The following is a 21,063-nucleotide window of genomic DNA, read 5'->3' as shown; positions in this document are numbered from 1 at the left end:
ATTAACCCTTTCATTCCTGGGATCATTCTTGTGAACCTTCTCTGGAACCTTTCCAATGCCAGCACATCCTTTCTTAGATAAGCAGCCCAAATCTGGGAACAACAACTGTCTGTGGTCTTAACTCTGGACCATGTCAATTGCACATTTGAAATTCCCGATACAATTACTGCATTTTGAGCTGTGTTGCAGCTAGGTGAACCAGGTGAATCAGAGAAAAAAACAATAGACAGTAGGTGCAGGAGTAGGCCATTCGGCCCTTCTAGCCAGCACCACCATTCACTGTGATCATGGCTGATCATACACAGTCAGTACCCCGTTCCTGCCCTCTCCCCATATCCCTTGACCCCGCTATCTATAAGAGCTCTATCTAACTCTCTCTTGAATGCATCCAGAGACTTGGCCTCCACTGCCTTCTGGGGCAGAGCATTCCACATATCCACCACTCTCTGGGTGAAAAAGTTTTTCTGCATCTCTGTTCTAAATGGCCTACCCCTTATTCTTAAACTGTGGCCTCTAGTTCTGGACTCACCCATCAGCGGGAACATGCTTCCTGCCTCCAGCGTGTCCAATCCCTTAATAATGGTCCTTAATAATCCCCTAATGTTTCAATCAGATCCCCTCTCATCCTTCTAAATTCCAGTGTATACAAGCCCAGTCACTCCAATCTTTCAACATATGACAGTCCCGCCATTCCGGGAATTAACCTTGTGAACCTACGCTGCACTCCCTCAATAGCAAGAATGTCCTTCCTCAAATTTGGAGACCAAAACTGCACACAATACTCCAGGTGGGGTCTCACCAGGGCCCTGTATAGCTGCAGAAGGACCTCTTTACTCCTATACTCAATTCCTCTTGTTATAAAGGCCAGCATGCCATTAGCTTTCTTCACTGCCTGCTGTACCTGCATGCTTGCTTTCATTGACTGATGTACAAGAACACCTAGATCTCGTGTACTTCCCCTTTTCCTAACTTGACTCCATTTAGATAGTAATCTGAACTTCAAAGATGTTCTCAGAATCTCCATGGAGAAAGTGTAACATTCCTATTTACTCTGGCCCATGAATGCACAGACAGAAGATAGAGAGTTCAGGATGGTATTTCACCCAGACAGTGATCAAAGTGGATGGAATATAGAACATAGAACAGTACCGCACATGGACAGGCCCTTTGGCCCACAATATTATACAAGCCAGTTAAATTAGTAATCAAATTGCCAACTAAACTAATTTCATCTGCCTACACATTTCCCTCACACTCATATGCCTAAGCATCTCTTAAAAGTCCCTAATGTTTCTGCCTCTACCACCACCCCAGACAGTGCATTCTAGCACCCACCACTCTGTGTAAAAAAAAACTTGCCCCTCACATCTCCTTTTAGCTCCAGCCTTGTAAATGCCACACTCATCTCAGTGTCATTGAGCAAATCTTATGAAATAATTCAAAAAAAGACAAATCCAACCAATCTTCACATATATAATTTCAAAATTATTACCTGATTTCTTTGAAGACAAAATAAAAGCTAAGTTGGAAATTTAGTGAAAAGTGCATATACAATTCAGGATTGAAAGAAACTCATTTACTCTGATCGTGAGCCCGGCTATGGGAGCAGGTTAGACACTGGGAACCCTGTGGAGAGTAACTCACCTCCTAACTACCCAAAGTTTGCCACCATGTACAGGGCTCAGTTCAGGAATGTGATGGAACACTGTCCACTTGCCTAGATGAGTGAAGGCTTGAAGCTCGATACCATACAAGATACAGCAGCATGGTTGATAGACCCCCCCCTGCCCCCCCCCATTCATAGCCATTCACTCATTCCATCACCAACACACTGTGTTGTACTGTTCCATATTTGATATGTAATGTTCTAGGATATAACAGCATGCTTGATAGACCCCCCCCCCATTCACTCACTCTACCATCTCTGCACAGTAGCAGCAATATGTACGGTCAACAAACCGCACTATCTCCTCAGAAAGCATCTTCCAAACCCACCACCTCCACGAGCTGGACGGACAAGGGCAGCAGAAAGGGCGTCACGGTACAGTAGTGGTTAGCACGACGCTATTACAGCTCAAGGCATCAGAGTTCAATCCCGGCATCCTCTGTAAGGAGTCACTGTACAACCTCCTCTGTGGAATGTGTGAGTTTCCTCCAGGTGCTCCGGTTTCCTCCCGCAGTCCAAAGACGTACCGATTAGTAGGTTAATTGCTGATTGCGAATTGTCCTGTGATCAGGCTTGGGTTAAATTGGTGGGTTGCTGGGCAACAGGCTCAGTGGGCCAGAAGGCCTGCTCCACGTTGAACCTCTAAATAAATTTTTTAAAAGCTTGGGGGACGGGGGGAAGCTGCCCTCCAAACCACACACCATCCTGACTTGGAAATATATCGTCGTTCCTTCACTATCACTGGGTCAAAGTCCTGGAGTACACTCACTAGCAGCACTGTGAGTGTACCCACTGCAGCGGATCAGAAGGCAGCTGACCATCACCATCTCAAGAGCAACGAGAGATGGGGAGGGGTTGATTAAGTGTTGGCTCAGTCTGTTCAACTCACATCCCCTGAGTGAATAAAAAAAAAGGACAAGACAAAAAAGTGAGAAGATTTGAGTTATTCGGATTATGAGCATGGAGGGAGAAACAATGTTGTGGACTTGCAGGGGTTCCCAGCCTTGGGTCTGTGGACCCTAGCTTAATGGTATTGGTCTGTGGCATAATAAAGGTTGGGAACCCCTGTGGAAGTATGGTTGATTGTGTTTTTGGATCAGTGTTCTACACTTTTGTTAATATCCCATTTAAGAAATTGTATTTTGCAAGTGGAAAGTAGACTGAGTGGCTGGCTTGTGACAAAGTATAATTAGTATTTTCTAAAGATAAAGATAAGTTGTGGCTTTATTTGTCACGTGTACATCAAAACATACAGTGAAATGTACCGTTTGCATCAAAGACCAGCACAGTCTGAGGAGGTGCTGGGGGGCAGCCTGCAAGTCTCACCATGCTTTTGCCCACAACCTACTAACCTTAACCTACACAGGTTTGGAATGTAGAAGGAAACCCAAACAGTGGTAGGGAGCACATACAAACTCCTTACAGAGAGCAACAAGAATTGAATTACTGATCACTGGTGCTATAAGGCATTGTGCTACCATATTGCCTGGTAGTTCTCTAACTTGTCGGAGGTGTAATTTCTAATTTCCTTTTCAAGACCACTGATTAAGGAAAGTTACTGATACTGAGACAATAAATATGTACTAATCTGAATATTTTGTTTCAGATTGTCCAGATGATAACTGTTCCGACAGCAGTAGTGAACACGTAGGAAAGCCACAGGATTCTCTGTATGTTACAGGTATGCATTCCTTGCACAGGTAAAAATATCTATAAAATATAGAGTACATTGATATAAGACAGCTTTAGAGATGTAAGACACAAGAAAGCTAGAGAAATCGTATCAGTTCCAAACTTAAAATATTAATCAAAGAAGAAATTGAGTTTTGTTGTAAAAACGAAGCTTCAGACAAACTTCTCTGAGGTTAGATGTGAGGGTGATCTTTGTTTTAGAAAGTAACTGTTTCTAAAGAAAATATCACGTAGACTCACTTTCAATGGACTAACTTTCAAGGACTCTTCATCTCATGTTCTTAATACTTACTGCTTAGTTATTTATTATTATTACTCTTTTGGTGTTTGCGCAGATTGTTGTCTTCTGCACTCTGGTCGAGTGCCCAAGTTGTGTGGTCTTTCATTGATTCTGCTTTGGTTATTATTCTGTAGATTTATTGAGTTGCCCACAAGAAAATGAACCTCAGGGTTGTATATGCTGACATAAATGTACTTCGATAATTTACTTTGAACTTTTGAACATGGGATAAATGTGGGGGAAATCGATTTATTATGTGTCTCTGCTAGTGGGTGCATGCACTAAAGTGAGACTGCTTTATAGCAAGAGCTATTGCAGATGCTGAAAATCTTGAGCAATACATGTCTCCTGAGTTCCTCCAGCATTTTGTGTGTGTGTTGCTTTGTAGCAAGTAGCAGATAACGTGACATTTGTCCATAACTGACTAACCAGGCTACTAGCTGCAGGATGTTCCATGTTGACCAGTCTTTGAAAAGCTCATGGATTAGTTGATCCTGCTAAACCTCTTGGCCCCTTGCATTGGTGACACCGGAGTAAATGAACAGGAGGAAAGTTGATTCAAGCACAGTGTTCAGTAAAGAGTTGATGTTTGTCAGGAGAATGACAGAGGAGGGTTAATTAAAATTCCTCAGCTATGAATGTCCAGTGTAAAGCTGATTAATAGTTATTTATTGTTATTGTTATTTGTATTTGCACAGTTTGTTGTCTTTTGCACGTTGATTGTTTGTCAGTCTTTGAACTTCTTTCATTGATTCTATTGTATTTCTTTGTTCTACTATGAATGCCCACACGAACATGGATCTCATGGTAATATATGATGACATATACGTACTTTCATAATAAATTTACTTTGAGCTTTGAACCTGGGATCCACAGATCAGGAGCAGACAGAAGCCCTGTGTAAGGAGCATGCTAACTCCCCACAGAGAGTAAAACTCTGATTGTCTGCCTGTTCAGCCATTTGTAACAGTATCAATCTTTCATCATTTGTCAGTCTTCTATTGTATGTCTTTTGTAGTTTCTACTGTATTTCTTTTTTTTTCTGCAAATCCCTGCAAGAAAATAAGCTCAAGGTAATATACAACCCGCAGTCTCTTTATTAGGTGCAGGAGTGGAACTTGCTGTCGTCTGTAGCCCATCCACTTCTAGGTTTGGCATATTATGCTTTCAGGGATGCTCTTCTGCACACCACTGTTGTAGTACATAGTTATTTGAGTTACTGTCACCTTCCTGTTAGCTTGAACCAGCCTAGCCGTTCTCCTCTGATCTTTCTCATTGAGAAGACATTTTCACTCACAGAACACTGACTGAATGTTTTTTTTTTAAGTTTTTCTTACCATTCTCTGTAAACTCTGGAGACTGTTGTGCATGAATATGCCAGGAGATCAGCAGTTTCTGATGTACTCAAATCACTCTGTTTGGCACCAACAATCATTCCACGGTCGAAGTCACTTAGATCACATTTCTTCCCCAATCTAATGTTTGGTCTGAACAGCAACTGAATCTCTTGGATGCTGGCATGCATTTATGCATTGAGTTGCTTCCACATGATTAACTTATTAGATATTTGCATGAACGAGCAGGTGTACCTAATAAAGTGGCCATCAAGTATATAGTGATATATATGTACTTCGATTTTTTAAAAAGCTTTAAAATTTGAAATATTTTGGAAAAAATATGATACCAATAATTTTCTTTTCCTTTTAATGAAGATTTTATTGAGAATTATGCCATGGTCGTAATCTGCAGATCATATGAAGCATATGACATGAGCAGCTATGAGAATTTACATTTAGATAAGTTAGAGTACTTAATGGAAATGATTTCCCTTTTAACCCAATTGTTCGAAGATGTATGAATATAAGTACTTCCAGTGTTTGTTCTTCATAGTCAAACTCAAAGTTGAGTTTATTGTCGTCTGCAGAAGTCCATGCGTGCACAGATGCGATGGAAAAACTTGCTTGCAGCACCATTACAGGCTCCAGAGCATCAGATAAGCAGCATTCACAAGGACTTTGCCGAGATTTGAGGATCTGAATTGTTAGGAAAGGTTGTTTAGGTTGGAACTTTATTCCTTGGAGTGTAGGAAAATGAGGGGAGATTTGATAGAGATATATAAAATTATCAGGGATGAAGATAAGGTAAATGCAACCAGGCTTTTTCCACTGAGCTTGGATGAGACTGCAACTGGAGGTCACGGGTTAAGGGCGAAAAGTGAAATATTCAAGGGGAGCATGGGGGAAAGCTCTTCACCTGGAGGGTGGTGAGAGAGTGGAACGAACTGGCAGTGCAAGTGGTGGATGTGGGTTTGTTTTAAGTATTTTAAGAGAAATTTGGAAAGGTACATGGATGGGAGGGGTATGGAGGGCTATGATCCTGGTGCAGATCGATGGGACTTGGCAGAATAACAGTTTGGCACAGGCTAGATGGCCTGTCTCTGTGCTGCAGTGCTCTATGATGGTGTGGAGAATTCTGAGGATAAGATAGTCCTATGGGGAGCTGATTTGGGGATGTTCAAGATGCCAGGATTACGTAGTCTGCAAGGTTTGTGGGGCTGGAGTTCACAGAGTCATAGAGGGCTGTGGCCTGGAAGACCAGAAGCTGCTGTATATCAGCAGAATGGGTGAAGGCTGAATGGACCTACAGTAAAGAGGAGGGACCAGGGAGTTTTATATATTCTGCTTGCAGAGAGTTGAACAAGGGAAGCTGGGTAAGAGTATGTTGGAATAATCTTTTGTCATGTCCTTTTTTTTTGGAAACTGTGAAGTGGTTATACAGTTGCAGAGCAGTAAAGCAAGGATACAGACCTAAGGTCACCCTTTGGTGTCCTTCATTCCAAGGAATCAAGGCCTTGCCTGGACAACCTCTCCCTGTAACGCTGATTTTCTAGCCCTGACAACATCTTTATTGCACTCTTTCCAGTGTAACCACGTCTATCTCATAACAGAGTGACCAAAACTGTACACAGTACTTTTTTCAAGGTTTATAAAACAAAACAATGTAAAATCTTGAATATACAGTGGAGTGCACATCATGTGCAGCTATATAGGACCCTGGTCAGACCCTACTTGGAGTACTGTGCTCAGTTCTGGTCACCTCACTACAGGAAGGATGTGGAAGCCATAGAAAGAGTGCAGAGGAGATTTACAAGGATGTTGCCTGGACTGGGGAGCATGCCTTATGAGAATAGGTTGAGTGAACTCGGCTTTTTTCTCCTTGGAGCGAAGGAGAATGAGAGGTGACCTGATAGAGGTGTATAAGATGATGAGAGGTATTGATCATGTGGATAGTCAGAGGCTTTTTCCCAGGGCTGAAATGGTTACCACAAGAGGACACAGGTTTAAGGTGCTGGGGAGTAGGTGCAGAGAAGTTGTTAGGGGTAAGTTTTTTACTCAGAGAGTGGTGCGTATGTGGAATGGGCTGCCGGCAACTGTGGTGGAGGCGGATACGATAGGGTCTTTTAAGAGGCTTTTAGATAGGTACTTGGAGCTTAGTAAAATAGAGGGCTATAGGTAAGCCTCATAATTTCTGAGGTAGAGACATGTTCGGCATAACTTTGTGGGCCAAAGGGTCTGTATTGTGCTGTAGGTTTTCTATGTTTCTATGTGGCTGTTAGACACCACACCGTGTTTAGAGTGAACAGATTTTAAATAGTGTAATTTGTGTGTGTTTTTGTTCAAAAAGTAGTGAATTTTGTCACTGACAGTTGGCGAGAAATAAGCAGTAAGACGATTCAGAACTGTTTTCTCACTGTGGTTTCAAGCATTCAGGCTCAGAGATGCCAGAGACGAAAGGGAGTGAAAATGAAATAATTTCACTACTTCAATTTAGGAACTATGAAGAATTTGAAGGTATTGACAATCATCTTGAATGTTACAACGAAAATGAAGATTTGGAGGATGCAATCGTCAAGAGCATTGTATAAAGGCACTTGTTATCTGCACTAGGTGCCTGCATTGATTTTGTTAATTTGCAGTCAATCAAAAGAATATGGCAGTGTACACTGGGTGAATTCCTCCATTGATAACTATGAAGAACAAATACACAGTTTTAGAATACTGTAGTAGTATTTGTAAGCTTAATTTTTTCTGTATTTCATTTAAATACTTTATTTTTACTCAGTTAATTGGTGGCTTATATTTTTAATACCTTTTTCAGTATTTCCCAGAAACTTCAGCTAATTGGGGCAGTTGCTTAAAGGGGCCAAAATGCATTGGTTCTAAAGTGTCCCAGTTAACTGGAATCTACTGTATTTGGAAATTACAACTAATGACTGTAGGATGAAAAACTGAATACTTTTCATGAGTAGTTTAGTGACAGAGGAATTGGATCAGGACAGAGGAAAGGCACATTCAAGAAAGTAAAGCACTTAATTCACTGGGCAGGTGGAGTCTCAGCACTGTACTCAAGTAGTAATACTCAGGGTGTTGGCTTGGGTTTCTGGAAGACGTTTAACCCCATCATAAACACTAGAGCTTCGGGAGATATTGGAAATCTTGAGCAACACACACAAAATGCTGGAGGCACTCAGCAAGTCAAGCAGCATCTATGGAGAGGAATAAATAGTTGGGTTGGAGGATCAACACCTTGTATTCCATTTGGGTAGCCTCCAACCTGGTGGCATGAACATTGATTTCTCTAACTTCTGGTCATTTCTCTCCCCTCCCTATTCTCTATCTTTCCATTCTTCATTCTGGTTCCCCTCTCACCACTTCTCTTCTTCTCACCTGCCCATTATCTTCCTCTGGTGCCCATCTTTCTTTCTTCCATGGTCCACTCTCCTTTCCTAACAGATTCCTCTTTCTTCAGTCCTTTACCTCTTCCACCCATCACCTCCCAGCTTCTTACTCCATTCTCCCTCCCTCCCCCCACCTATCTTCCCCCTCACCTGGTCTCACCTATCATCTGCTAGTTGTATTCCTCCCCCTTCCCCATCTTATTTTGACCTTTGCCCACTTCCTGTCCAATTATGATGAAGGGTCTTGGCCCAAAACATTGAGTGTGTATTCCCTTCCATAGATGCTATCTGACCTGCATTCCTGCAATATGCTGTGTGTGTGTGTGTGTGTGTAACCCAGAATATTCTGACTAAAGCCAATACTGTATTTCAGTGATCACAACTTCATCTTATTGTAAGTAAAAGCAAAGTGTAGTGAAACAGCACATAACGTGCCTTTTGGAACATTATAATGTCTCTTTATTCGGACATCTCAGATCTAATTTCACAGGCTGCTGCATCAGCATATCCCATTTTTGCCAGCTGCTCCATATATATCCATTAATCACCAAAAAATACTGCAATAGCACTGTCCGTAGCAAGATGTTTCATGCCCCTGTAACCTCCACATAAATAAATTTAACCTGCACCATTACTGCATTCACTGTGGCAATATTAAATTAATGATCCATGTTGCAGATCAGGAGAATTGACATTTCCCTATCTAATCTATCAAGATGCTTGGGGTAAAATAAAATTCCCTTGTAGACATTCTCCACTTGGCTGCAGTAGGTCACACATCAATTTATTTACACAAATTTTGTTTATCTTCCCTCAAACCTTCCTCAGTGATGCCCTAATCCACACGTCGGATCCTGCACATTTACAATTTTTTACAGACAGCGTAGGGATTAATTTTATTCACCACATTACGTTCAGTAACCACTTTATTAGGTTTCATTACCCACTCAGTTTTCAAAGATGGCACCGCGTATGGAGGCCATGTTGCACACTCCGTTCCAAATCTACAGTATACTACTAATTTCTACAATTTTCTTAGCATTTTCTGCTCAAATAGCTAATAGTCACATCAGATACAATAGACTGACCCTACTGAACATCGGAAAGACGGCATTTACCCTCTGTGTGCCACCTTTCCTACACTGGGATCCCCTGCATGTGTGATCCATGGGACACTCATCTCTTACACCGCCACCACCTCGAAAGAAGCACTGGTGGTGAGGGAGAAGGTCCGGCGTCCTGATGAGGCTGAGACAGCGTGCTAATCGGCCGCCGCTCCCCAGCATACTCCTGGCTAACGTTCAGTCCCTGGACAACAAGCTGTGCGAGCTGACAGCCAGAATCTCCTATCAGTGGGAGACAAAGGAATGCAACATTTTGTGCTTCGTGGAGACCTGGCTGACGGAGGAGATACCGGATCATGCCATCGAGCCCTCTGGGTTCTCCCTGTTCTGGACAGACAGGTTAAAAAACCTCTCTGGGAAGAGTAAAGGAGGAGGGATATGCTTCATGGTCAGCAATGCTTGGTGCGACCCCCAGAATGTGCATGCACTCAAATCCTTTTGTTCCCCAGACCTGGAATACCTGGCGCTGCTCTGCAGACCCTACTGGCTGCCTAGGGAGTTCACGGCTGTTATCATCACAGTGGTGTACATTCCGCTGCAGGCTGATACTGACCTGGCTCTCTTGGAACTGTATGAGGCCATTAACATGGTGGAGACTGTACACCCAGAGGCTGCCTTCATCGTCACCAGTGACTTTAATCGAGCATAGCTGACAGAAGTCTCTCTGAATTTTTGCCAGCACATCCAGGTGAGCACTCGTGGAGATAAGACATTTGACCACTGCTACACTCCCTTCCGCAAAGCTTACAAAGCTCTCCTTTGCCCAGCTTTTGGACGTACAGGCAGAAACTGAAACAGGAGGCGGCCATAGTTAAAATTGTACACTGTTGGTCCAACCAATCGGCTTCCATGCTGCAGGACTGCTTTGATCGCAGGATTCTGCAGAGAGTGGTGCGGACGCCCAACGCATCTGTAGATGTGAGCTTCCCGTGGTTCAGGGCATTTACAAAGACAGGTGTGAGAAAAGGGCCCGAAGGATCATTGGGGACCTGAGTCACCCCAACCACAAACTATTCCAGCTGCTACCATCCCAGAAACGGTACTGCAGCATAAAAGCCAGGATCAACAGGCTCCAGGACAGCTTCTTCCACCAGGCCATCAGACTGATTAACTCACACTGATTTGAGTGTATTTCTGTGTTACATTGACTGTCATATTTATTACAAATTATTATAAATTACTATGATTGCACATTTAGACGGAAACATAACGTAAATATTTTTACTCCTCATGTATGTGAAGGATATAAGAAATAAAGTCAATTCAGTTCCTGTATCTAAAGAAGCACTGAGTATATGTTCATGGTCTTGTGCTGCCGTGGCCTAGCCACTTCAAGGTTCGACATCTTGTGCGTTCAGAAATGCTCTTCTGCACATCACTGTTGTAACGCATTGTTATTTGTCTTCAATGCCTTCTATGCTTGCATTGACTGTCAAAACACGGAGAAACCATCACAGACTCCCACACACCCTGATGAACCTGTGATTTCGGTTTCTGAGGCCAATGTGCGAGCAGCCTTCAGGAGGGCGAACCCAGGAAAAGCATCGGGTCCAGATGGGATACCTGCCAAGTACTTAAATCCTGTGCTGATCAACTGGCTGGAGTGTTCACTGAGATCTTTAACCTGTTGCTTTGGTGGTCTAAGTTACCCACTTGGTTCAAGCATGCTTTGCTTATACCTGTGTCTAAGAAGAGCATGATAACCTAACTCAATTACCATCATCATCGCAGCCCAATATGGAAATACCAATACCCTTGAACGGAAAATGCTACAGCAAGTAGTGGATACAACACAGTCCATCACAGGTAAAGCCCTCTCCACTACTGAGCGTTGTCGCAGGGAATAGGCATCCATCATCAGGGACATCTGCCATCCAGAACATGCTATTTTCTCACTGCTGCCATCAGGGAGAAGGTACAGGAGCCTCAGGACCCACACCACCAGGTTCAGGAACAGTTATTACTCATCAACCATCAGGCTGTTGAACCAAAGGGGATAACTTCACATGCCCCATCACTGAAATGTTCCCACAACTTATGGGCTCACTTTCAAGGACTCTTCGTCTGAATAATCATCGCTTTATTATTTATTTATTTATTTTTATTTTATTTGGTGGTGGTGGATACAGCCCAGTCCATCATGGAAAAAGCCTTCCCCACCACTGAGCAGTTTAACAAGGAGTGCTGCCATATTGTCCATCATCAGGGACGCCCCCACCATCTAGCTCATGCTCTCTTCTTGCTGCTGCCAATGGGCAGGATGCATAGGACCCTTGGGTCCTATACCACCCGGTAGAGGAGCAGTTATTACTCTACAACCATCAGGCTTCTGAACCAACGTAGATAACTTCAATCACCTCATTGTTGAACTGTTCCCACAACCAATGGACTCGCTTTCAAAGACTCTTCATGTGCTTGATATTTATTATTATTATTATTATTTTCTTCTCTTGTTTTTGCAGCTTGTTGTCTTTTGCATATTGGTTGTTTGTCCTTCCAGTTGGGTGTGGTCTTTTATTGATTCTATTGTGTTTATTGAATTTACTCTGTATGCCCACAAGAAATTGAATCTTAGGATTGTATATGGTGTCATATATGTACTTTGATAATAAATTTACTTAGAACTTTTTAAAAAGTGTTTTTCCCTCCTTCCTTTCCTCCCATAGCAGGATAGAAAAGCAAACTAGATCACTTTCAATTGTGGAGCAGACTTATCCTGTCTCTTGCCTTAGTTGTTACAATCAGCCATATTGTGCACAATGAAGGAATCATCATCAAAGATCATCTTTATTTACCATACATATTTATAAGCATTAGAGATTTGCTTTGGTGCATTGGTCAGGGTGGGACATGCAAAAAAAAGTCAACAATTAAAAAGAATAAAGAATTATATGTCAAGTCAAGTCACTTCTATTGTCATTTTGACCATAACTGCTGGTACAGTACATAGTAAAAATGAGACAACATTTTTCAGGATCATGGTGTTACATGACACAGTACAAAAACTAGACTAGAGTACATTTTTTTTAAAACAACACTAAGAAAGCTACACTAGACTACAGACCTACACAGGACTGTGTAAAGTGCACAAAACAGTGCAGGCATTACAATAAACAGGACAATAGGGCAAGGTGTCAGTCCAGGCTCTGGGTATTGAGGAGTCTGATAGCTTGGGGGAAGAAACTGTTACATAGTCTGGTTGTGAGAGCACGAATGCTTCGGAGCCTTTTCCCAGATGGCAGGAGGGAGAAGAGATTGTATGACGGGTGCATGGGGTCCTTCATAATGCTGTTTCCTTTGCTGATGCAGCGTGTAGTGTAAATGTCCGTGATGGCGGGAAGATAGACCCTGATGATCTTCTCAGCTGACCTCACTATCCACTGCAAGGTCTTGCGATCCGAGATGGTGCAATTTCCGAACCAGGCAGTGATGCAGCTGCTCAGGATGCTCTCAATACAACCCCTGTAGAATGTGATGAGGATGGGAGATGGACTTCCCTCAGTCTTCGCAGAAAGTAGAGACGCTACTGTGCTTTCTTTGCTATGGAGCTGGTGTTGAGGGACCAGGTGAGATTCTCCGTCAGGTGAACACCAAGAACTTTGATGCTCTTAACGATCTCTACCGAGGAGCCGTCGATGTTCAGCGGGGAGTGGTTGCTCCGTGCCCTCCTGAAGTCAACGACCATCTCTTTTGTTTTGTTCACATTCAGAGACAGGTTGTTGGCTCTGCACCAGTCCGTTAGCCGCTGCACCTCCTCTCTGTAAGCTGACTTGTCCTTTGCTGATGAGACCCACCACGGTTGTGTCATCGGTGAACTTGATGATGTGGTTTGAGCTGTGTGTTGCAGCACAGTTGTGGGTCAGCAGAGTGAACAGCTGTGGACTGAGCACACAGCCCTGGGGGGCCCCTGTGCTTAGTGTGATGGTGTTGGAGATGCTGCTCCCGATCCGTGCTGACTGAGGTCTCCCAGTCAGGAAGTCTAGGATCCAGCTGCAGAGGGAGGTGTTCAGGCCCAGTAGGCTCAGCTTTCCAATCAGTTTCTGAGGGATGATTGTGTTGAATGCTGAACTGAAGTCTATGAACAGCATCCAAACGTATGTGTCTTTTTTGTCCAGGTGGGTTAGGGCCAGGTGGAGGGTGATGGCAATCTGTTGAGCGGCTGGGATGGTACACAAACTGCAGGGGGTCCAGTGAGGGGGGCAGCCTCATGACAAGCCTCTCGAAACACTTCATGATGATGGATATGAGTGCAACGGGACGGTAGTCATTTAGGCAGGACACTGAAGACTTCTTTAGCACGGGGACGATGGTGGAGGCCTTGAAGCACGTTGGACGGTGGCGCTGCTCAGGGAGATGTTGAAGATGTCAGTGAGAACATCTGCTAGCTGGTCTGCACGTCCTCTGAGCACTCTACCAGGGATGTTGTCTGGTCCAGCAGCCTTCCGTGGGTTGACCCTGCACAGGGTTCTTCTCACATCGGCCATGGTGAGACACAGCACCTGGTCATTTGTACGAGGGGTGGACTTCCTCGCCGCCACATCATTTTCTGCCTCAAAATGGGTGTAGAAGTTATTCAGCGCATCTAGGAGGGAGACATCACCTGCACAGTCAGGTGATGTTGTCCTGTAATTGGTGATGTCCTGGATGCCCTTCCACATGCACCGCGTGTCACCGCTGTCCTGGAAGTAACTGTGGATTAGCTGAGTGTGTGCACGCTTTGCCCCTCTAATGGCTTGGGACAGTTTGGCCCTTGCTGTTGTTAGAGCTGCCTCGTCGCCTGCTCTGAAGGCGGAGTCGCGGGACCTCAGCAGCGCACACACCTCCACGGTCATCCATGGCTTCTGGTTAGCACGTATAGTGATGGTCTTGGACAGAGTAACATCATCAATGCACTTGCTGATGTAGCTGGTCACTGATGCTGTGTACTCCTCTAAGTTGGTAGAGTCGCCATCGGTTGCAGCCTCCCTGAACATGTGCCAGTCAGTGTGCTCAAAGCAGTCTTGAAGAGCAGAGATGGCTCCTGCTGGCCAGGTTTTCATCTGCTTCTGAACTGGTCTGGAGCGCCTGACCAGCGGTCTGTATGCTGGGATTAGCATAACAGAGATGTGGTCTGAGTATCCGAGGTGGGGCGGGGATCTGCCTGGTACGCGTCGGGGATGTTTGTATAAGCAAGGTCCAATGCGTTCTCCCCTCTCATTGCAAAGTCCACATACTGATGGAATTTAGGGAGCACTGACTTAAGGTTGGCATGGTTAAAATCACCGGTGACAATAAACAGTCCATCAGGGTGTGCGTTCTGCAGTTTGCTAATAGCCCCGTACAGTTCACAGAGCACCTCATTAGCATTAGCGCTGGGGGGAATGTAGACATCGAATATAAGAACAGAGGTGAATTATATATTATGTATATTATAAATTATATGCATATTATATATTATAAATTATATATAAAATTAAGTTTGAGATTAAATCATTAAGTAAAGAATAAAATGTGCTTAAATATATAAATACCTGTATGTATTTACAATGGAAACAGCATTATAAAAAGTGTTTGCAGTGCAGTGAGGGGGGTAATAGATAGAGGGGGTTGGGGACTAGCTAGAGTGATTGACCAGATTAACTGCCTGGGGGAAGAATTTTTTAAGATAGCATGAAGTTTTTGTTTTAATAGCCTTATAGCGCTTTCCAGACAAGAGCATTTGGAAAAGGCAGTTTGTAGGTCGGGACTGCAATTATTTTCCCTTATAATTTTATAACTTTGTCTCTTAAACACAAGTCATTCTGCAGATGCTGGAAACCCAGGGCAACATACAAAAATGCTGGAGGGATTCAGCAGGTCAAGCAGCATCAATTGAAATGGATAACAGTTGATGTTTCAGGTCTGATGAAGGTTTAACAAGACTTTGAGCCTTGGCTTCTGTGCTTATTTTGAACTCTCTGATACCCAGTGCTGCAGATATCCAGTTCCTGCGTACTGTAAGCTCAAGGTGAGATTGATTAAGAAATGAAATAGAGTGAAGTTGAGGTCTAGTGTCAGTAGTGAGCTCATTCTCTCTTCTCCCCTCTCCCATCGGGTAGAAGATTCAAAAATCTGAAAGTTTGTATCACCAGGCTCAATAACGGTTTGTATCCCATTGTAGTCAGACTCTTGAATGGACCTCTTGTACAATAGGGGGGACCTTTTACCTCACGACCTACTCTACCATGGCACTGCACCTTATTGTCTGCCTGCAACTGCACATTCTCTAACTGTAACACTTTATTCTGCATTCTGTTATTGTTTTCCCTTGTCCTACCTCAATGCACTGTGTAATGAACTGATTTGTATGAGCGGTGTACAACATGAAGTTTTTTCTGTCAATATAAGTGATTATATCAAACCAATTTACTGATTCACTCCACTCCTTATCTTTATCTTCTTACACAATGGTCTCTCTTATGGGCAGATATTTCCACACTGTATTCCACATTTTCCACACTTGGATTATTGTCTTCTGTTCTGGCTACAACATTATAGGAAGGATGTGGAAGCTTTAGAAATGATGCAGAGGAGATTTACCAGGATACTGCCTGGATTAGAGACCGTGTCTTATGAACAAAAGTTGAGGGAGCTCGGGCTTTTCTGTTTGGAGTGAAAGAGGATGAGAGGTGACTTGGTAGATGTGTACAGGATGATAAGAGGCATATAATAAGAGGTGTACAGGATATGAAGTGGATAACCAGCACATCTTTCCCGGGGGGGCGGGGAATGGCTAATACGAGGGGGCATAATTTTAGGGCATTGGGGGGGGGGTAATTTTTTTCATATGTACCTGGAGTGCTTTCACTGGATGATGAAGAATGCTGTAACACCAGTGTATATTTCAGCAAATTATTTCTCTTGGCATAATATTGACCTTTGCATTCAAGCACACAATCCATGCTTCGATGCATACAAAATGCTGGAGAACTCAACAGGTCAGGCAGGGTCTATGGAGAGGAAAAAGCAGTTGTCATTTCGGGTAATAACCTTCTGGTAACCACCCCCTCCTAATTTTTATTTTCCCCCCATTCTGGTGGCCCTTTCACCCCTCCTTTTTTTTCTTGTCCTCATGACCTGCCTATCACCACCTCCTGGTTCACTGTCCTCTCCTATCATGTTCCTTCTTCAGCCCTATCATGCTTCCACCTACCACCTCCCAGCTTCTCACATCATTAACCCCCTCCCCCACCCACCCACCTTTCCCCCTCACCTGATCTCACCTATCACTTGCCACCTTGTACTTCTCTGCCTCCTCCCACCTTCTTATTCAGGCTTCTTTCCCCTTCCCTTTCAGTCCCAATGAAGGGTCTCAGCCCGAAATGTCAACTGTTCATTTCCCTCCATAGATGCTGCTGAGTTCCTCCAGCATTTGGTATTGGTTTACATGTACCAAGATACAATGTCTTACATACCGTTCCTACAGATCAGATCATTGAACTGGAATAAGGTAAAACAGTAACAGTGCAGAATAAAGTGTAAAAGCTACTGAATATGTGAAGTACAAGTAAATGATAAAGTGCAGGATTATAGTGAGGATGTTTGTGAGGCCAAGACACCATCTTATCGTACAAGAGATCAAGAGTCTGATAACAGTGGGATAGAAGCTATCCTTGAGCCTGGTGGTGTATAGCTTCGTGCTTTTGTATCTTCTGCCTGGTGGAAGGGGGGAGAAGAGAGAATATCTGAGGTGGGTGGGGTCTTCAAGTCAATTGGAGTACACTTATTATCAAAGAATGTATAAATTATACAACCTTGAGATTTGCTTGCTCACAGGTAGCCACAAAGCAAGAAATCCGAAAGAACCCAAATAGAGCAAAAAAAGAATAAACCAAAAGTAAGAAAGAAAAAAAATTAAAGATCATACAAACAATTGAAGCGAACAACAGCATTCCGAACCAAAACTGAGTCCTCAGATCTGAACCCCGGAGTAGGCCCAAAGCCTCGCTTATCAGTTCATCATCGTAGTAGGCACAGAGCACCATAGTTGGGGCAGTTTTCATAGCCTCAGCACCCTTGGAGATAACCATTGCGGAGAACAAGCAAAATCAGCTCTCGCCTCGGATCCCGACACCCTGACTTTTCAGTGTATCTAGGCAGGCATTTTAAATTGACCCAACAATGGAGAGCGAAAGGCTCCAGCGTACTGGAGAGAGGATTGAAGATTGCAGAAATAGAGTGAAATTGGTTCTCGCCTCAGGTCTGGGCTGGTGTTTAAATTGTCTAAACAGCAAATCTTATCTCTCATTAGGACCCAGTTGCAGTGAAAGGCTCCAGGCCTAGACCAGTGACTCGCTCTGGGCCCAGAATTTGTCACGCAACCTGAAGCTGCTCTCAAGCTCTTCAAATCAGCTCGGCGCCCAGAGAGATCCAACTCTGCACCCAAGCCAATTAACACTCACCAGATCTTCTCTGCTGGGACCCAACTTCTCCCTTTGGTGCCCAGAGCAATCCAACCTCGCTCCCAGGCCAATTGAATGCCCACTAAATCTTCTCTGCCTGGGCCTGACTTCTCCCTTTGGTGCCCAGAGCAATCCAACCTTGCTCCCAGGCCAGCTGTACAGGCATCAGAACTCCATTTGCAACGATTCTGCAACACACCATCTCGTCTCACCATCACTTGCCCCTTCACTGTTTATGGTGATAATTTAACACAATTTACCTAATAAAAAAGGTATTTTTAGTGATGTTTTTATGATGCTGGCTGCTTTACTGTGGCAGCAAGAAGTGTAGGTAGAGTACAGAGAGGAGAGGAATGCACTGAGGTATGAGCTCTTGTGGACACCTGCAGAGGTGTTGCCATACCAAGGGGTGATGCATCTAGGTGGGATGTTTTCCATGATGATCAGTACAAATCGGCAAGAGTCAATAGGGACATGCTAAATTTCTCTAGCCTCCTGACGAAGCAGATGTGTTGGTGAGCTGTTTTAGGCTATGCTGTCAAAGTGCTGGACCAAATTTCAAAGTAAATTTGTTATCAACGTACATATATGTCATCATATGCAACCTGAGATTCATTTTCATCTGGGCATATGCAATAAATCTATAGAATAATAGTCATAACAGAATCAATGAATGACCGCCCAACTTGTGCATTCAACCAGAGTGCAGAAGACAACAAACTGTGCAAATACAAAAAGAAAGAAATCATAGTAAACAAATAAACAACATATGTCTAGAACATGAGATGGAGAGTCCTTGAAAGTGAGTCCGTTAGTTGTGGGAACATTTCCATAAAGAAGCAAGTGAAGTTGAGTGAAGCTTGGTTCAAGAGCCTGTTGGTTGAGGAGTAATAACTGTTCCTGAACCTGGTGGTGTGAGTCCTGAAGCTTCTGTACTAAGTGATGTTCACACCTAGGAACTTGTAGCTCTCAACCCTCTCGACCTCAGCACTGTTTGTGTGAGTTACTCTGCATCTGTAGCTTTTGCAGTCTCTGTTATGTAGCCCTGCTTTAAAGCCATTTCCTTTTTGACTGTCTGCCAGATAACATATGCCAGGGCCTGAAGAAGCAAGTTTCTGGGATGCGGCGCTTACTGGACAACAGAGTGAACTGTGTGAGGATCCATCAGCCCTTGATGCAGAGCAGAGGAAAGGAGAAGCGGGAACCAGAGGCTCGTGAGTTAACGTGGCTCCAACGCAGCACAGGTCTGCACAATGCCCATCGTGACGAACCACATTCGTCCCAGAGTGTTGTCTGGAAGGATATCCAGGTTCAGACACATGACACTTTTGTTTCGGGGGGATACAGCGGGGAAGGCAGCAGGTCATCCAAACCAATCATCGATGCAAGTACTGAAAGAATTCAAGGCATCTTGGAAAGCAACGGTGCGTAATTTTAAAAAATCTTGTGCTTGAACATACCTGAACTTGTAGTAATTGTTTCTTGTTGAATTAAAGTGCTGATGTTAGCTAATTAAAGAAATGGGAATACTGATGATGGGTTTAAGAGCAGAAAAACATTAGCTATGTTGCTGATACATACTACTGCTACTGCAACAGTTTGCTCTCCATATTGTACTGCCCTGACTTGAGTATCACGTAGACAGCTTGGGTGCAACATCCATGGTCGACCCCGACCAATGAAGGGCCTCAAAAAGTTAAGAACTGTGACCTTTAAGCTTAAATTCTCATGTGACATCACTTTACCCTCTTAATATTTTTGTAAAATAACTTGATCATTTCTGTGTTGAAACATTGTAATAACAATCTGTAATGTTATAAAATACAGTACAGTTGGCAATTTTCCAAATGCATTCATTTTCAGAGTTACAGAAAATGAATGCTACTGGTCCATGCTAACCCGAGTGCCCATCTAAGCTAGTCCTACTTCCCACATTTGGCCCATGTAAAATCGGAAGACATAGCAACAGAATTGTGCCATTTGGCCCATCAAGACTGCTCCACTGTTCAATCATGACTGATTTATTAGCCCTCTCAAACCCATTCTCCTGCCTTCTCCCTGTAACTTTGACACCCTTACTAATCAAGACCCTATCAACCTCTGTGTTAAGTATACCCAATGACTTGGCCTCCATGACTGTCTGTGGCAATAAATTTCATAGATTCACCACCCTCCGGCTGAAGAAATTCTCCTCATTTCCATTCTAAAGGGATGACCTTGTATACTGAGGCTGTGCCTTAGGTCCTAGACTTCCCCACTATAGGAAACATCCTCTCCACATTCACTGTATCTAGGCCTTTAAATATTTGATAGGTTTCAATGAGATTCTTCCCTTATCTCTTCTAGTCTCCAGTGAGTATAGGGTCAGAGCTATCAGACACTCCTCGTGTTAACCCTTTCATTCCCTGGATTATTTTCATGAACCTCCTCTGGATCCTCTCCAAAGCTAGCACACCCTTCCTTAGATAAGGCACCCAAAACTATTTCAAATACTCCAAGTGTGGTCTGCCCAATGCCTTGTCAAGCCTCAGCATCACATCCTTGCTTTTATATTTTGGTCATCTCGAAATGAATGCAAACATTGTATTTGTCTTCCTTACCACCAACTCAACCTGCGAATTAACTTTTTAAGTAATCTTGCAGAAGGCCTCTCAAGTCCCTTCTGTACCTCTGATTTCTGAATTTGCTCCCTGTTTAGAAAATAGTCTACATCTTTATCCCTTCTACTAAAGTGCATGACCATGTACCTCCCTATACTGTATTCCACCTACCACTTCTTTGTCCACAGCAAAGTCCTTCTGCAGGCTAACCTATATACGTAACCAAATTTAATTTAAATGTTGCTAATGTACCTGCCTCAACCACTTCCTCTGGCAGCTCGTTCCATGAATGCACCACCCTCTAAGTGAAGAAGTTACCACTCAAGTCCCTTCTAAACTTTCCCCCTCTCACCAGTGTCCTCCAGTTTCTGGTTTCCTGTCCTGGGGAAGAAAAGCATTCACCCTACCTATACCCCTCATCATTTTATGCACCCCTCAGTCTTTAACGGTCCAAGAAATAAAGTCCTCACCTGGCCAACCTTACCCTATTACTCAGGCCCTCGAGTTCTGGCAACATCCTTGTAGACGGTTTTCACTGTTTGG

The 21,063-nt window shown here is 43.6% G+C and overlaps 1 protein-coding gene across 1 annotated transcript in view; it reads left to right on the top strand.

The window, feature by feature from the left end:
- The window catches only part of bend7 (BEN domain containing 7), a 74,610-nt gene that overhangs the window by 18,719 nt on the left and 34,828 nt on the right, over positions 1-21,063 (top strand). The window contains exons 3-4 of the mRNA XM_073065305.1: positions 3,273-3,347; positions 19,003-19,344. Of these exons, the coding sequence (XP_072921406.1) occupies positions 3,273-3,347; positions 19,003-19,344 (417 nt within the window). The remainder of the gene's footprint in view (positions 1-3,272; positions 3,348-19,002; positions 19,345-21,063) is intronic.

Source organism: Hemitrygon akajei, chromosome 14 (genome assembly GCF_048418815.1).
Source record: "Hemitrygon akajei chromosome 14, sHemAka1.3, whole genome shotgun sequence".
NCBI classification, from domain to species: Eukaryota; Metazoa; Chordata; class Chondrichthyes; order Myliobatiformes; family Dasyatidae; genus Hemitrygon; species Hemitrygon akajei.
The sequence above is the reverse complement of the archived record's forward strand: the minus strand, read 5'-3'. Positions and strand labels throughout refer to the sequence as shown.